Source organism: Acartia tonsa, chromosome 5 (genome assembly GCF_053477335.1).
Source record: "Acartia tonsa isolate MP-2025a chromosome 5, ASM5347733v1, whole genome shotgun sequence".
In the NCBI taxonomy this organism is placed as follows: Eukaryota; Metazoa; Arthropoda; class Copepoda; order Calanoida; family Acartiidae; genus Acartia; species Acartia tonsa.
In genome coordinates this window covers 17,036,562-17,053,610 of record NC_137264.1, presented here as the reverse complement: position 1 = coordinate 17,053,610, position 17,049 = coordinate 17,036,562, and the positions used below count along the sequence as shown (strand labels likewise).

Genomic DNA, 17,049 nt, shown 5'->3' with positions numbered 1-17,049 from the left:
CACGCCTAGAAGCCAACCAGGAGCTGACAATGCTGATCACCAACCACAGTCAGACCGAGCAACGAGTGTCCCGAGGAGCCTGTGTAGCCCGAGCTGTCCTCCATCGAGCTGTGCCCCAGGAACTGCCTGTCCGGCGCATGAGCCGGCTGTCGTATCCCCAGGTTCAAGGCCTGGTGGCTCAGGAGCCACACAACCCTTGAAGGGGAGGTTGTGGTAATACGACACCCATACGGACAGGCCGAATACAGAGTTGCTTCGCTGTGACTTATGATAACAAACCCCCCGCACTAATCCTATTATATCACTATCCATCTCATGACCGCTGTTAACCCCGCACCCGGCGGTCAAACTAAGCCTGCCTAAATGTGGGGAGGGGACTTGAACATGCAACTATCACGAGTCCATCATGCACTTATATAATCGGGAGGCACTGCCTCCCCTTTTACCACCGCTGCCCCCACAGCCTGTCTACCGTCGGGCGCTAAGCCCTAGCGCCCCACACCCCCTTCAAACCTAACTATTGTCATATTTTTGTTGTATATATATAGTAAACATAACTTGTAAATATTATTCAGTTTAAATATATAATTCTGTATGATTGAATCCTGCTTGTTTGTTTGGTAGAATACTTAAAGGCTAGGGCCCGTTGAATCCGAACTCGTTACCCTGTGGGCCGAGTACGCTCGGCTTACCAGACTATTTCATACGCTGTAGGGTATCAGACAATACGCAAGAGAATGGTTTATTAAAATAGTAACTATTCATACGTTCTAGGGTACGAATCTGTACTGTAAAGAATAATTGAAACAGACACCATTCGTGCACACCTCTCATGGAAGTGTTTTGTGCTTGGTCGTTTTAGACAAAGATGAAATGTTACTATTTATGCTCAGAATTATAATTTTGTTTTTTGTAATTATGACTGACCATAGTTTTTATTTTTAAGGATAATGTTTAGTCCTAAACATCTTTAAAGTAATTTTTTTACTAAATTTACATTTAAATTAATGTTTTATGGCTCTGCTTGGTATGTTTGTTGATATAACAAAATGTATATGTACATATAATAATCATATATTATAAACTGATCTTTCATACAAAGTAAAACAGTTTCATACTCTACAAAGTATCAAGAATTATGATAGAGGGTAACAACAATTGCGAAGGAGGGTAATGAAAAATTACTTCTACTGTACTGAATTTTATTCCCAAGAGCGTATTGGATAATACTCTACAGACAAATACATTATTTAGCACTACATGTTACTTCACAGAACATTACCTAATACTTAAACACAGCATTGAAAACATCCTTGTATCGTAATGAGGTTTTTTTCCTAGTACGTACGGATTGATACTATACATTAATGTGAAGAATATATAGTATTACCTGATGCTAAAAAAAAAAATTATTTTTAACAGTGTATAGAGCTGTAAACTACACGAGACATATTTTATAAATAATTACTAAATATACTCTTCGGGGTTAGGACAACACTGTTGAAAATAATTTTTTTTTTTAGCATCAGATGATACTCTATATTCTTCACATTAATGTATAGTATCAATCCGTACGTAGTAGGAAAAAAACCTCATTACGATACAAGGAAGTTTTCAATGCTTTATTAAGTATTAGGTAATGTTCTCTGAAGTAACACGTAGTACTAAATAATGTATTTGTCTGTATAGTATTGTCTAATACGCTCTTGGGAATATAATTCAATACGGTAGAAGTAATTTTTCATTGCCCTCCTTCGCAATTGTTGTTACCCTCTATCATAATTTTTTATACTTTGTAGGGAATAAAACTGTTTTACTTTGTATGAAAGATCAGTTTATAATATATGATTATTATATGTACATATACATTTTGTTATATCAACAAACATACCAAGCAGAGCCATAAAACATTAATTTAAATGTAAATTTAGTAAAAAAATTACTTTAAAGATGTTTAGGACTAAACATTATCCTTAAAAATAAAAACTATGGTCAGTCATAATTACAAAAAACAAAACTATAAATCTGAGCATAAATAGTTACATTTCATCTTTGTCTAAAACGACCAAGCATTGAAACACTTCCATGAGAGGTGTGCACGAATGGTGCCTGTTTTAATTATTCTTTACAGTACAGATTCGTACCCTAGAACGAATGAATAGTTACTATTATAATAAACCATCAAGAAACATTTCTACAGCGTATTTTCCGATACCCTACAACGTATAAAATATTACTATTTTTATAAACTTTTCTACAGCGTATTCTATAGTACCCTAGAGCGTATCAATCGATACTAAAAAAAGGTGGAGTCTAAAAGGGTCCTGAATGTCCTGTTTGTACTGTCAGATATCTTGAATTTTTACGTGTTCCTTTTTTGACGACTTTTTATACAGTTTTGTACTATGAGAGGTGTACTTGGAATTTATAGTTGGGTGGGGAACACGAATATAATAGTGTGTTAACACTTTATGGACGAAATGGACAAAAAAAGTTATGAGCTATTTTTTTAAAGAAAATTTAATAATAATGGGAATAAGATATTTAAGAATATCGCATTAATATTGAAAAGGACAATGAATAGAACAATTAATATCATTATGAATCTTTTGAAGCGAAGCATTTCTAAAATTATGGTTACTTTGTCCGCCCTAAGCCCGCAGCGCTCGGCTCCCTAGTCTGCCTAGCCGCAGCGCTCGGCCCTCTTGCCTGCCTAGCCGCAGCACTCTGCCCCCTTGCCTGCCTAGCCGCAGCGCTCGGCCCCCTTGCCTGCCTAGCTAGAAAAAAACGCCGATAATTAATTTAGGCATGCTAGAATTACCCTATGAATTTCAAAATTTGTATTATCATTCTTAATTTTTAAGCATTATTTATAGGTCGTAGCAACTCTAAAAAACTTTATATACTCTTTAACAAATGTCTGTATGTCACTTTCAAACATGATTTTTAAAACGTTGATTTTTAGGACGTTTAGGAACAATGTAATAATTAATGCAAATTGATAATCAAGTATAAAAGTGTTGAAAAAAAGTTTCAGCCTTTTATTTTTTATAGGAGCCGAGATAATCACGTTTTCCTTAAACTAATTAGACAGACGGACATAAGGACAGACGGACATTTTAAATTATAGAGTAGCTTCGCTACTAATAATCAAGTATAAGAATGTTGACAAGAAGTTTCAGCCTTTTATCTTTTATAGGAGCCGAGAAAATCATGTTTCCCCCAAACTAAGACATACGGACAGACGGACATTTCAAATTATAGAGTAGCTTCACTACTAAAAATGTTAATTCACAATTAACAAAGATGACAACATCCGTTATTAGCGAAGCACAGATGTATCCTATTGTATAAAGTAGTAAGCTTTTTTGTCTTTAGCTTCTTATTAGTCCAGGGAAGGTTTTAACTATTTTACCTATTTAAAACAATAACTCTTATAGAGTTTCAGAAGCAGAACATTAATTTTTAAGTCTAAACAAACTTATACATAAATGTGTTGCAAAATTGCACATATATAGGATCAAATAAAAAGGCATACTATATTTTTAGGATTTTATTGTAGAGTTGCCTTGCTTATAATACTTTACTTTGTTGTCCTAAGAATCAATATTCCAAAAATCAGATGAATAGGAGAAGCATATTATACAACAACATGTTGTCAAAATGCTAAGCTTTATAAATTGTACCTAACTGTCATGGGAATCATCATGCAAAGTTTGATATCGATGGGACAATTCTAACATGCCGAAATTAACGAAAAGAGCTAACCATTACGGACGGACCGACCCTAATTTTACAAAACTCTCTCTTATTTGACAAAAAGGCGGGGTAGTTTATTGTTTGTTTTTAAAAGCGAAGCTTTTCTATAATTAAAGCCAGTCTGTCCGTCAGTCCGTCCGTAACGGTTAGCTCTTTTTGTTGATTTAGACATGTTAGAATTGTCCTAGCGATTTCAAACTTTGCATGATAATTCCTATAACAGTTAAGTAAAGATTTATGAAGCGTAGCAACTCTATAATCCTTACTAGAAAGTCCGCACGTCCAACCTTTTTAATGTTTTTTTTTATATCTTATAATCAATCTTTATATCTGATTTTTAAAAGCGAAGCTTTTCTATAATTAGGGTCAGTCTGTCCGTACGTCCGTCCATAACGGATAGCTTTTTTCGTTAATTTAGGCAAGTTAGAATTGTCCTATTGATTTCAAATTTTGCATGGTGATTCCTTTAGTAGTTAGGTACGATTTAGAAAGCGTAGCAACTCTATAATCATTACCAAAATTTCCGTACGTCCATTTTAAACATAATGATTTTTCTACTTTTTCTACAACAAATTTTATTTTTTAAAAGCGAAGCTTTTCTATAATTAGGGTCGGTCCGTTCGTCCGTAACGGATGTTTTTTTTCGTTAATTTAGGCATGTTAGAATTGACCTATCGATTTTAAATTTTGCATGGTGATTCCTTTAATAGTTAGGTACGATTTAGAAGCAACTCTATTATTATCACAAAAATGTCCGTACGTCCATTTTAAACATAAAGATTTTTTTACTTTTTTAACAACTAATTTTTATGTGATCTAATCATCCGATTGATCTGATTTTTGGTATATTGATTCCTGGGACAACAAAGTATAATGTAATAAGCGAAGCAACTCTATAATCAAGTCCTAAAAATGTATGTATGTCCTGACATTATCCTGAATCAAGCAGTTTTTCAACAAATTTACTTACAATTTTGCTTTGACTCTTATACATTTATATTATGATTATTCAGTTCTGACACTATACAAGTGTTAATGTCCGTTTGTCCTACCGTTTCAGTGCTTCGCTTTTATGGATGTTGTCATCCTTGTTTAACAACAAATGTTTATGTGATCTAATCATCCGATTGATCTAATTTTTGGTATATTGATTCCTAGGACAACAAAGTATAATATTATAAGCAAAGCAACTCTTTAATCAAGTTCTAAATATGTAAATATGTCCATAAACATTATCCTGTATAAATCAGTTTTTCAACAAATTTACTTACAATTTTGCTCCGACTCTTATACATTTATAATCTAATTATTCAGGTCTGACACTATATAAGTGTTCACGTCCATTTGTCCTACCGTTTCAGTGCTTCACTTTTATGGATGTTGTCATCCTTGTTTTAATACCGTTTCCTATTACATCTAGGTATAATGTTATAAGCGAAGCATCTCTAAAATCAAGTCCTAAAAATGTAAGTATGTCCTTAAACAGTGTATGTATTTTAGCAGTTTTGCCTACAATTTTGTTGACAAATATACATTTATATTCTTCTGCTTATTTAGTTCTGACACTCAAGGGTTTATGTTCGTTTGTCCTACTGTTATGGAGCTTCTCTTTTATGGATGTTGTCATAATTGTTTTACTGCAGGTCAGGCATTATGTTATAATACAAAGAATTTCTATTATCAAGCTTTATAATATAAGATAAAATCCTAAAACCTAATTGGACAACAATTAATTTAGGTTAGGTTTGATTTAGTCATATTAGAATAGGTATTTTAAAGAGGTACTAGCTAGGAGCATGGACTTAAGTCAAAATATATCTATTTTTCTCAACAATATTCCTAGTTTTAAAGAGTTCGCTTATCAGGCAGTCTAATTTAATAAGCTTCACATGTTTAAATATGAAATCCTTGTTATAATCGAAGCTTTTCTACAATTAAGATTGCTCCGTCTGTCCATCATTGTTCTATCTATTTCAAACTATGCATGTAGAACAGTGGGAAAAGGAGAAAGGGTGTTTTAATTGAAATGAAAAAATCAATCAAAACATTTTTAATTATTAATTTATTACCTATTCTTTTTCAATTAAACTGTAGGTAATTTTGATGAAATAAAATCTTAATTTAGAAAAGCTTATATTAAAAATTTTTTTTTATAATTTTCCCAACAAGAAATAACGTAAATTTTTCATAAATAAAGAGATGAAAAAAAGGAAGTATATGATAAAAAAACATTATAAGTGACAAAATTATTTGTTTATTATGATACGGAATTTCGGTTAACTATTATTATGCAATAACATTTTTTATTAAAAATATTAATATGTACTTTATTACCTTTTCATGGAAACAAAGACAAGACTGGGGGCTCTACTTATAGTCAAACAAAAAGGGGGAAATGAACCCACCATCTAATTTGTTATTTAATAGATACATTACTTACAATTTTATGATAAGAAAAGTTAAAATAGATAATTTTGAAAGCGAAGCCATTCTATAATTGGGATCAGTCCCTCCTTACGTCTGTATGTCAGTTTGTACGTTTGTACTTTTGTACGTTACAAGCAGCTCTTATTGTTAATCTAGACATGTTAAAATTTTCTATTAATTTTATTTTTTCAATATCTAAGCGATATTAGTATTTTTAGATTAAATCTTTAATAGGTTTTTTTTGGCTATTTTTATATTTTTCACATTTCCCGATGGTATCTTTTGTGGTCTGATTTTAAAAACTTCAGTAAATAAGGGTATTAAAATTGAATTTTCCATCATTGTAAGGTATCTGTAGATGACAGGGCAAGTAACTTTTTCTTATTTCACATATTTCTTCATTTCTTGATAATGATAACCCTTTGTTCTTATCATCCTTAACCCTTAAAAGTAAGGCCCCTTGCTGCGCCTATTAGTCGGGAAGGGGAGGGGGGTGCAACGCCCCCCCCCCCTCTTATTATCAATTTCAGCTTCCTTCACCCTTTTATTTAACAATCCTTGTTTTTAGGTCCTTTTTTATTAAACAATTTTAAAAGGCTGCCATTTTCTAAATTTTGAAGCTAGAAAACTATTTTTTTTTCAGAAAATGTTATCTTTATGTATATTTTGTATTACAAATCTCAAAACATAAATTTTGGCGGGCACAGCTGTACTTGGCAGCTGCCAGCTGCCGCAGTCATCAGGTAAACTACGGCAGATCATAATGAAATTTTATTATGTTATTAAATGCCCCCCCCCCCCCCTTCAGTTTTTCATGTGTAAAAGATTAAAAACCATAAATAAGTGACTTATTACATATGGATATAACATATACCAGAGACTTAAACAAAGAATTTACCTTACAAAGATACTAAATATCCTCTTTTAGTAAATCCCTATATGAATTATAAGTATAATTAAGATAAACATTTTCTTAAATATTTGCCTTTCTACCTTAAAAATAAAAAAAATACTTTTACTGAATTATAGTCTAAATTCATTATTAAACAGTGGCCTTGCATAATTCTTTTTAGGACTCTAGCTCTTAAAAGAGCTGAAATAAAAGCAAGGGTGTTCATGCCACCCCCCCTCCCTTCCTACAGATTAGGGTCTGAAAAGGGGCCCGACTGTTAACCCTTAACTTATAAGTATGACTTTTATAAGTATGGGTATGACACATAACTGAGAGTTAAAACTTTTTGAATATCTCCATCCTGGCGGGAACAGGATGCCAGCAAACCTGGAAATTTCATCCAGGTAAAAAGCAAATATATTTTTGTGACTTAAACAAAGCATTTTATCTTACCATAATACTGAAATATCCTCTAGTGATACATCCTCAGATGAAATACAGGTGTACAAGTCAATTTCAGGTTCCAGGTATGATCCTTCAGGTCCTGATCCTCCAGGTCTCCAGAAATCTTTAAAAGATTCCTGTGACCGCAATTTTTGACTTAGAGACTTCAAATTTCTTTTCTTACATGTCTACATAATGTATTAAAATTTCATAAAGATCCGCCAACATTTTCCGCCGACTGCGGCGGCTTGCAGCTACCAAGTACAGCTGCGGCCGCTAGAATTTATGTTATGATATTTCTAATATAAAATTTACTTAAAGATAAACATTTTCTGCAAAAAAATTGTTCTTCTTGCTACAAAAATAAAAAAATTACAGCTGTTTGAAATTTTAAAGTAGAAAAGGACTTAAAAACAAAGGTTGGTTAATAAAAGGGTGAAGGAAGCGAAAATTGACTTTGATTCACTTGAGGTCAGAAATTCATTATCAAACAGGGGACCTGCAGAATTTTTTTTTAGCCTTCTAGCTCTAATAGGAAATGAGATAATAGAGGGTAGCGTTGAACGCAACCCCACCCCCACCCCAACCCCAATCATAAAATCATAAAAAATGTTGTCAAAAAGAAAAAATTTGCATTTTATAATGAACGTCTGGAATTTCTGGTTGACTTTTTATATCGTACAGGCACCCTACTACTACGTTGAAAATCAATTAGACAACTCTAAAATTCCTAATGACAATAAAAGCTATCCGTTATGAACAGATCAACCAACGGACCATTTATAAGCTTTTTTATTTACACAAGTATCATAAAAAATGTAATTAAAAAGTGTACATGGACGCAAGGATTTTTTATTAACAATAAGCGATAATTGTTACCAACAGAAAGGCGGACCAACCTCAACTATACAAAAGCTAAACTTTTAGTGATTATAGAAAAGCTTTCTTTAAAAAAAAGTTGATTAATTTAATTCATTAAAAATGTCGCACATTACTGAGTTTGCGTTTTTTGAGATAGACCAAATTACATTCAGGACCCTTTTAGACTCCACCTAAAAAAATGTATGGGTTCTGTATAGTAATAATTATTGTGTTATATAGTATTACATAGTGTTATATATTAATTATATAGTTGTAGGGTACTTACGGGTCCAATACTCTCCAGAGTATCAATTGATACTAAATAAAAAAATTAATTTTAACAGTGAATAGACAGAAGAAATATTTCTTCATGTAGATTTTTGTTCTAGGTTATTGAAAATTTTGGAGTAAAAAAGGGGTCATAGATTAATTAAACAGACAAAATAACGTCAATTTCCTTTCTCTTTCAACATATATAATACTTTAGCATCGCAACTTCAATATTCCATATAAAGTATTTAACTGCAAGTGACTTCTCCCTTATCAATAAAAATAATGTATTTTACTAATCATGTTCAATAGTATTAAATTTATGTTATATACAAAACATATTTTCATATATTCTGCAAGTAAATTTTTTTTCAAAATATAAGTAAAACTCGAGAAGGACCCTATTTCAATCAATATGTATTATGCAAAATTAGATTATAAAAAAATGTTAATCTGTATATTTTGTGTGTAGTATATTTAAAGTTCGCAATATTGATTTATACATATAGTTGCATCTGTTTTATGTAAGTGGTACACAGAGGGAAAAGATATAAAATTATGGATAAAAAAAAGTACAAAAATAGAGTATTTTAACAATACATTATTTTTTTTTTAGTAACTGCCATAAATATATCGAGAGCAGGAGAAAATATAGAAATAGAAACAAATATCTAACAAATGATTCGTGTTTTTATTTATTAAACTCTTTTCTGAGAGATTCATCTAGAATATTTTTTTTGGTTGGGGAGGGGGGAATAAGGAAGAATTATTTTTAGGAATTTACAAATATTTAATTTCCAGAATTTAGATAGCTAAAACTTAATATCTGCTTATTCATCCTTTTTTACACCATACTCATTAATTATGCTTCGACAATATTAATTTATTTTTGTGTAATTGTTTCCGCAAAAATGCATAATTTAAGCTCAAAGCTAGCTAAAGTTGTTGCAGTGGTTGCAAGGAGAAAGGGCAGTTTCTGCTTTATTTGGCAGAACTTATGACTTTGGCAATGTAATAAAAAAGCATTGTGCGGAAGTGTTCGAACAACTTTTTTCCAAAGCCTCTGTATGCATGCCAAATAATCAACACAGACAAAAAAAGGGGCATCTTTTATATCTTTTTATATTGTAGAGTACATATAATACTAAGGTATCCACAGATTTTGACATCATGGAGCCAGAGAAACCAGAGCACATAAATGAATTATCCTCTATTGTATTCAGTTATAATACAAAGCAAACTAATATTAAACCAACGACCAAACAATATCTAAAAGTATTTACCATGTGAGTGAAATAAAAATAATTTACCTTGTGTTTATATTAAACCAAGAAGCTAGACTATCACCAGTTTTTGTTTCTGAAAAGAAGTTTTTCTTCAAAATTGTTTTTACAAGAAAGAATATTTATAAAAAAAAAGTGTTAAAAGACCCTTCAAAGGTTATAAGCTATATCCATTTTTAAAAAGATCATGTGTATGAGGCAAATCCTGTAAAATTTACTAAACTAGCCGGGTATAGTCCCTTTCGTGACATTGTGCCTTAAGGGGCGATTCTTCGTATTTTTCACAGTAGGTTTTCTCCTATTTCTAGCCCCTGCGGGGGGCTCTAACACTGTGGGGCCAATTACCTAACCCTGTGGGGCAGTCACCTAACCCAATATAACCTAACCTAACCTAAAATAACCTATAAAAAGCTATTTTAAAAATACGACAAATCGCCCTTTAAGGCGCAATGTCACGAAAGGGACTATTCCCAACTAGCCTAGGCCCTTGAAGGTAGCATTTCCTTAACCTTTGAAAGATATAAAGAAATGTAAATTAGGTAACCCAAAATCCTAAGCTAGCCTAAGAGAATTGGTATGATTTGACTAAAAATGTGAGAATACCGCTTTCAAATATTTAAGAAAAAAATCTACCTAGGTTTCCAAAAGGTTTTTCGCTGCTAAAGTGATGAAAAGTGTTTGTAATATTTTCAGGTAAGCTTCCCTGGACACCTAGTAATCAAAGAATTAGATTTAGTTTTATTGTTTTATGTCATCCGAGCTTTTTTTTATCTAGTAATTAAGTAGGTGTGCTACTCACATCAGTAGCTTAAATAGATAATCATTAACGTCATAAAACTCCGTAGAACCTTTAAAGAAAAAAAGAAGCAGCTTATAGTGCATAATAAAAATAACATCATACAATACAAACAACCAATGATAAGCCAGTATACATTTTACAATTAGTCAAATACAATGTATATTGGCCTATAATTGGTCATTCGTATTGTACGACGTCATTTTTATAAGGGTATAAGCTGCTTCAAAAAATATGGACCTTAAATTTCAGCATTTTCTAATATATACCTGGATTCTGGATGTTGCCAGGAGCTGAAGGTTTAGTAAATATGGAGGACACAGTTTGAAAACTTTCCTGAACCTTCGCCACTGTTGGTAACAATATCTCAGTCTTTAATAAAAGAGTTGATATAAGTACTAAATAAAGTCAGGATAGTTAATCATACAATTAAAAGGGACATTTTTACATGTCTATCTATGTCCTATCAGTATGAATGTAAGTTTGTTTGAATATCTGTTAATTTGTCTATTTGTAAGTCTGTCTGTTTTTTTGGTCTGTCTATCTGTCGAAAATACAAATGTAATTATTTCCGTTTTTCCGTATTTATCTGTAAATACGAAATATGTTTGTCTGTCTATCCATAAAAGCTTTATTATCAACTATTTATCTATCTTCTACACATCTGTAAATTTATCAATCTATCTATCTATCCACCTGAACAGAATTCTGATTAGCAGTGACTACAGTGTAGACAGGTTGTCCGAGGGTGTTATTGCCAGGTCTGGTCCCTGTCGGAGCAGGCGCAGGCACTTGTTTCGTTTGCTCAGCAAGGGAGGTCTCAAACTAGAATAATAGCAAGAACGATTACAATCAATAATAGTAGCATTTTTATGAACTTGTTTTTATTCTTTTTATTCTCACAGCAATTAAAAGCTGACAAACAGTATAATATAGTTTTACTAAAACAAGGATGAAAACGTCCATAAAAGCAATGCTCTAAAATGGAAGGACAAACGAACATTAACACTTGTAGAGTGTCAGAGCTGATTAAACTGAATATTAATGCATATGTCTATTGTCTATCTATATAAAATTATAAGTAAATTTGTTGCAAAACTGATTAAATACATGTTACTGTTTAAGAACATACTGGTGTTCTTAGGACTTTATTATAGAATAACACTATACCTTGTTGCAATAGGAATCAGTATTCAAAAAATCAGATGAATAGGATACTTTTAACATTCAAAAATTTGCTGTCAAAAAAGTAAAAAAATCAGCTTGTTTAAAATGGACGTACGGACTTTCTGGTAACGATTATAGAGTTGCTGCGCTTTATAATTCATACCTGACTGTTATATGAATCACCATTCAAAGTTTGAAATTGATCGGACAATTCTAACCTGTTTGAATTAACAAAAAGAGCTAACTGTAAAGGCCGGACAGACGTACGGACCGACCCTAATTATAGAAAAGCTTCGCTTTTTAAAAGAAGATTAAAGTTGAAAAAGTTAAAATGAAAAACACCAATATAGAAATTTAGCCTTACCTTTTTCAACCTAACAATATCAGATGGTCGAATGGTTGGCTCTTCCCTGTAGTTTTAACATTTCTTTTATTTTTGTTATATTAATAAATATGAACTTTTTAACTTATCTAAATATATAGAATTTAAACTTTCTTAATAAAATATACAAATGCAACTAAAGAAAAACTATTATAAAACTTTCAATTTATATTAAAATGAGTTTTCTTTTCATTTATTTAAATCCGGATTTAAAATTTTCATTTTCAAAATTTTATTTTGTAATTGCAAATTCTTTGAATAAAACAAGAACAATTAAATCCACAAGAAGCGTATTAACAATAAGCATACATTTTCTCAAGAAAAGCAAGCTAAAACAGTAAACTGTAATAGTTTAATATAATTGATATTAGATATAAGCAAAGAGGGATTAGTCACTGGAAAAAATTAATCCTTATTCCTTATTTCTTCACTTTACAAGAAAAATTTATTGAACAAATGAAGGATTGACTGGCCCTCCCTCCACCAAGTTCCCAAAGAGGCCTTTAGGGGCATATAAGCTTGTACCTAACAGTTTTCAATCAGAATTAAATATAAAAAGCATGTTATCCCTGATATCACCAGGTATTTGCACAGGCTGTCCAGTTCCTGATACCATGGTTTGTCCTGCAGTCCCTGACAATATTTTTGAATTAATTTCACATAAAATTTTCGTATAAAAGACATGTTGCAAAACGTTGAATTTGCGCTGCATAGAAACGTCAACATTATTTAACTAAATATTTGGTGCGGAATAGCTTGCCAGCTTCCTATTGGCTAGTTTTTCAAGTTTAGAAGTACGCGGCATACTGAACGATTTTTATTTAATGAGGACACACTAGGGATATTTTATTTTAAAATGAAGTCATCAATTGAATAAACTGAACAATTTTTGATTGGCAATTAAAAGTAACATCTTTAATGAGTAAAAATATAGCCTACCTGTGACTATAGTATGTCCAGGCTGGCCAGTTCCATGACCTGGTAATAAGATTTATTTACTTACCTGTGACTATAGTATGTCCAGGCTGGACAGTTCCATGACCTGGTAACAAGGATTTTTTACTTACCTGTGACTATAGTATGTCCAGGCTGACCAATTCCATGACCTGGTAGCAAGGATTATTTACTTACCTGTGACTATAGTATGTCCAAGCTGGCCAGTTTCATGACCTGGTAACAAGGAATATTTACTTTCCTGTGACTATAGTATGTCCAAACTGGCCAGTTTCATGACCTGGTAACAAGGATTATTTACTTACCTGTGATTATAGTATGTCCAAGCTGGCCAGTTCCATGACCTGGTAACAAGGATTATTTACTTACCTGTAACTATAGTATGTTCAGACTGGCCAGTTCCATGACCTGGTAACAAGGATTATTTACTTACCTGTGACTATAGTATGTCCAGGCTGGCCAGTTCCATGACCTGGTAACAAGGATTATTTACTTACCTGTGACTATAGTATGTCCAAGCTGGCCAGTTCCATGACCTGGTAATAAGGTTTATTTACTTACCTGTGACTATAGTATGTCCAGGCAGGCCAGTTCCATGACCTAGTAACAAGGATTATTTACTTACCTGTGATTATAGTATGTCCAGGCTGGTCGGTTCCATGACCTGGTAACAAGGATTATTTACTTACCTGTGACTATAGTATGTCCAGGCAGGCCAGTTCCATGACCTAGTAACAAGGATTATTTACTTACCTGTGACTATAGTATGTCCAGGCAGGCCAGTTCCATGACCTAGTAACAAGGATTATTTACTTACCTGTGACTATAGTATGTCCAGGCTGACCAGTTCCATGACCTGGCAACAAGGATTATTAATTTTCTAATAAATGTAGTATTGCAATATATTTCTAACATGACATTTATATTAACAGTAGGCAATCTGTAGGTATCCACAATTTTTTTGAAATTCTATCAGAGGTTCAGGGCTTCTAGTAATACCATTTAGTTCCATAATTCAAATAAGAGAAGAGCTTGATTACTTATAAAGAACAATTAAAATTTGTATCTCTTTTTTCAAAGTTTTTTAACAATAATTCTTTCCTGTGACCATAATCTGTCCAGCTGTACCTGTCACTATGGTCTGATGGCTTCCTGCACCTATACATAGATAGATATATAAATAGATTGACAGGTTTATAAACAGGTTGGAAGATTGGTAAATAGATAGGTAGTTTGATAGATAGATAGTGATATTGATAGAAATATTTTTTTCAATTTTGAAAATTTGTATACCCCCCCCCCCCCAATAAATATAAATAAATAAACAGCAGACTGATAGATTTTTTATTAAAAATTAGATAGATAGATGATTATTTCAAAACCTTACATGTGTGCGGACAGACAGACATCGAAATATTGAGTAACCAGTAAGATAACTAACCCGAAACTGCTGACTGCTGCTGTCCATTCACAGATCCAGTATCGGCCAGTGTTTGTAGAAAAGGGTTGCCTTTGTTGGCTGTAAAATATGTATTTTCTATTTTATGATTCACTTTCAGATTGATAAACACATTTAAGTAATTGTGCACTAAATGGTGTCAGACGAATACATATTTGTTATATTGCAGGCTCTTAAAGTTAGAAGGGTAGAGGGTAGAAGGTAACCTGCGACATTGTACAATGTATATGTTGGCTAGAGGCAGGATCCAACACAAATACAATGTACAATTTTTTTTTGTACAAAGTGGAATATTAAATAATATTATTATGAACATGTGGTATGAATCATTAATTGTTAAAAATGTAAAATTCTCATATATAAATTGAGTTAGAGGGAAAGCATGTGGGTTTCCTAACTTGTTTGGGAGGAAGGGTAACAACTTTTCTCACCTTTAACGAAATGGTCTAAAACCTTTGTATCCGTATAAACAGATGAGCTACAATATTTATGTAATAGAGATTGCTTTTTACTTCAACATTTCGTTGAGGCAACAGATTCGTCTTTATTTAATAAACTTCAGCTGGGCACTGTTTAAAGCACCAAAAATTTTAAATCATTATTTAAATTTGTATCAATCCAAGTTTGATCTTCCCTGAACTTGTTGAAATATTTGTTGAATTATTCTGTAAACCTACCATCAAAGATGAATTATGTAAACATAGAAAATATATCAATAATTTAAAAAATCAATTATATAGATCTACCTATATTGAGAACATTTATTTTGTCATTTTTTGATAAGTTCTCGCAAATAGAACTGCAAACAACCAATACAAATCTACCATAGTAAGAAAAATTTGTACTATTAAATCTATAAGCAATTGAACTACTTCTAAGTAAAACTTAATTTATCCTGCCTATTCTAAGATCATACTCAACAGACAGTATTACACACTTTCTACAATTTTGTCACTTTTATTTATTAACAAACCAAAATCAAAATAGCCTAAAACACTCTCAGATCCTTATTCAAGCCTTTTTAAAATCAAAATGATTGGGAGTTTTCAACAACTTTAAGGACAAATTAAGTACGACATCTTTAATTTAGAATTTAATATCATCTTTGCCTGCTTTCATCATAGACTGGCTGCCATTTGCGAGGCTCGAACTTTGTATACTTTGGGTGCTTTGGACAAAGGGGTTTGCAGACACAGGTAGCTGTTGGCTGCTCATTTGTAGCGGCTGGCTGCTGTTTAGAAGCTGTTGGCTGGTTGTACACGTGGTTTGAAGGAAAGGGTTGGTTATCACATTTGCCTAAAATTTTACATTTGTGAACTTACTTTTTTTCTAAGTTTTCGTCTACCAATTTATTTTATAATTTGTTTTTTATGACTATTTATATTTGACGTAAAAATCGCAAATGTACACATTTTTTATTTTGATATGACAACAGCAAAAAGCAGCTGACCTGTTGCCAACTGCTGCCAGTAGCAGCGTCAGTATTCGTTGTAGCCGCCAATGCCAACGTGGAGTTAGTCAAAAATGGGTTCGTGGCTGCTGCAGACGCCATCATCTAAAAGTTGGTCTTAATTTTTTTCTTAAAGATTACTATGGATATCAACGGATAAGACAATGTTCGATAAATTGATGTACAACCCAATGATGAGACACAAATTACCCCTTCCATAGAGTTAAATAATTTGTTAAAAAGTTTGAAACTGATAGTTTGAATCAACCCCTCAGGTTTATCAATGGACTCCAGGTTATGAAGCTAAAGAATGAGAAAACGTGTTTATAAAACTTTGGGTACCAATATATACTTTATAGTCCAAAGACCCCATATCAACTGGAACATACCTAATACTTTGAATGTTTGAAGTTTAATTTCAATTTTATGTGATTATAAAGTAGATTAATCTAATTCAAAAAACATAAAAATCTAATTAAGAGGCCATTCCTGATTGCGGCTGATTCGAGCTGATGCGTTGGCCTTCTGGGTTTGGCTGATGTCCAATTCCAGCTGATTAAACTGACTCTGTAAATTAGAATAATCTCAAATTATAGTAATGAACTAATATGGCAAACATCCCCCTCCCATTGCAAACTAGTTTTGGATTTAATTTATTTTTTCCCATCAAAGCATAAAACAAACTACAACAAAATATAAATGAAAACAAAATATTTTGTCAAGATTTATCAATTTTAATTTTGAGCATAACATTGTCACAAATTGTCAATGAAATTCTTTTCTTTTCACTAGGCATTCTGTAAAATATGAAACATTTGTAGGAGTTTTGGGCCAATTTTGACCGTTTTTCTCTTCTCGGACAGAAATTAAAAAAAAATATTTAAAGTTTAGAAAGTTTAAAAATA

General features: G+C 32.2%; 2 protein-coding genes across 2 annotated transcripts in view; both read right to left on the bottom strand.

Annotated features, from left to right (window-relative positions):
- LOC145318887 (uncharacterized) overlaps positions 1-16,716 on the bottom strand; it is a 36,540-nt gene extending 19,824 nt beyond the window's left edge. Inside the window, exons 1-13 of the mRNA XM_080160557.1 lie at positions 16,636-16,716; positions 16,145-16,251; positions 15,804-15,990; positions 15,328-15,367; positions 14,677-14,771; positions 14,340-14,393; positions 14,053-14,094; positions 12,854-12,914; positions 12,264-12,312; positions 11,429-11,557; positions 11,002-11,104; positions 10,570-10,647; positions 9,964-10,012 (exon numbers count right to left, since the gene is read on the bottom strand). Coding sequence (XP_080016683.1) covers positions 9,964-10,012; positions 10,570-10,647; positions 11,002-11,104; positions 11,429-11,557; positions 12,264-12,312; positions 12,854-12,914; positions 14,053-14,094; positions 14,340-14,393; positions 14,677-14,771; positions 15,328-15,367; positions 15,804-15,990; positions 16,145-16,249 — 992 coding nt within the window. The 5' untranslated portion in view covers positions 16,250-16,251; positions 16,636-16,716. The remainder of the gene's footprint in view (positions 1-9,963; positions 10,013-10,569; positions 10,648-11,001; positions 11,105-11,428; positions 11,558-12,263; positions 12,313-12,853; positions 12,915-14,052; positions 14,095-14,339; positions 14,394-14,676; positions 14,772-15,327; positions 15,368-15,803; positions 15,991-16,144; positions 16,252-16,635) is intronic.
- Positions 16,717-16,862: 146 nt separating this feature from the next.
- LOC145320036 (uncharacterized) overlaps positions 16,863-17,049 on the bottom strand; it is a 56,136-nt gene continuing 55,949 nt past the window's right edge. Inside the window, exon 23 of the mRNA XM_080162475.1 lies at positions 16,863-16,941. Coding sequence (XP_080018601.1) covers positions 16,863-16,941 — 79 coding nt within the window. The remainder of the gene's footprint in view (positions 16,942-17,049) is intronic.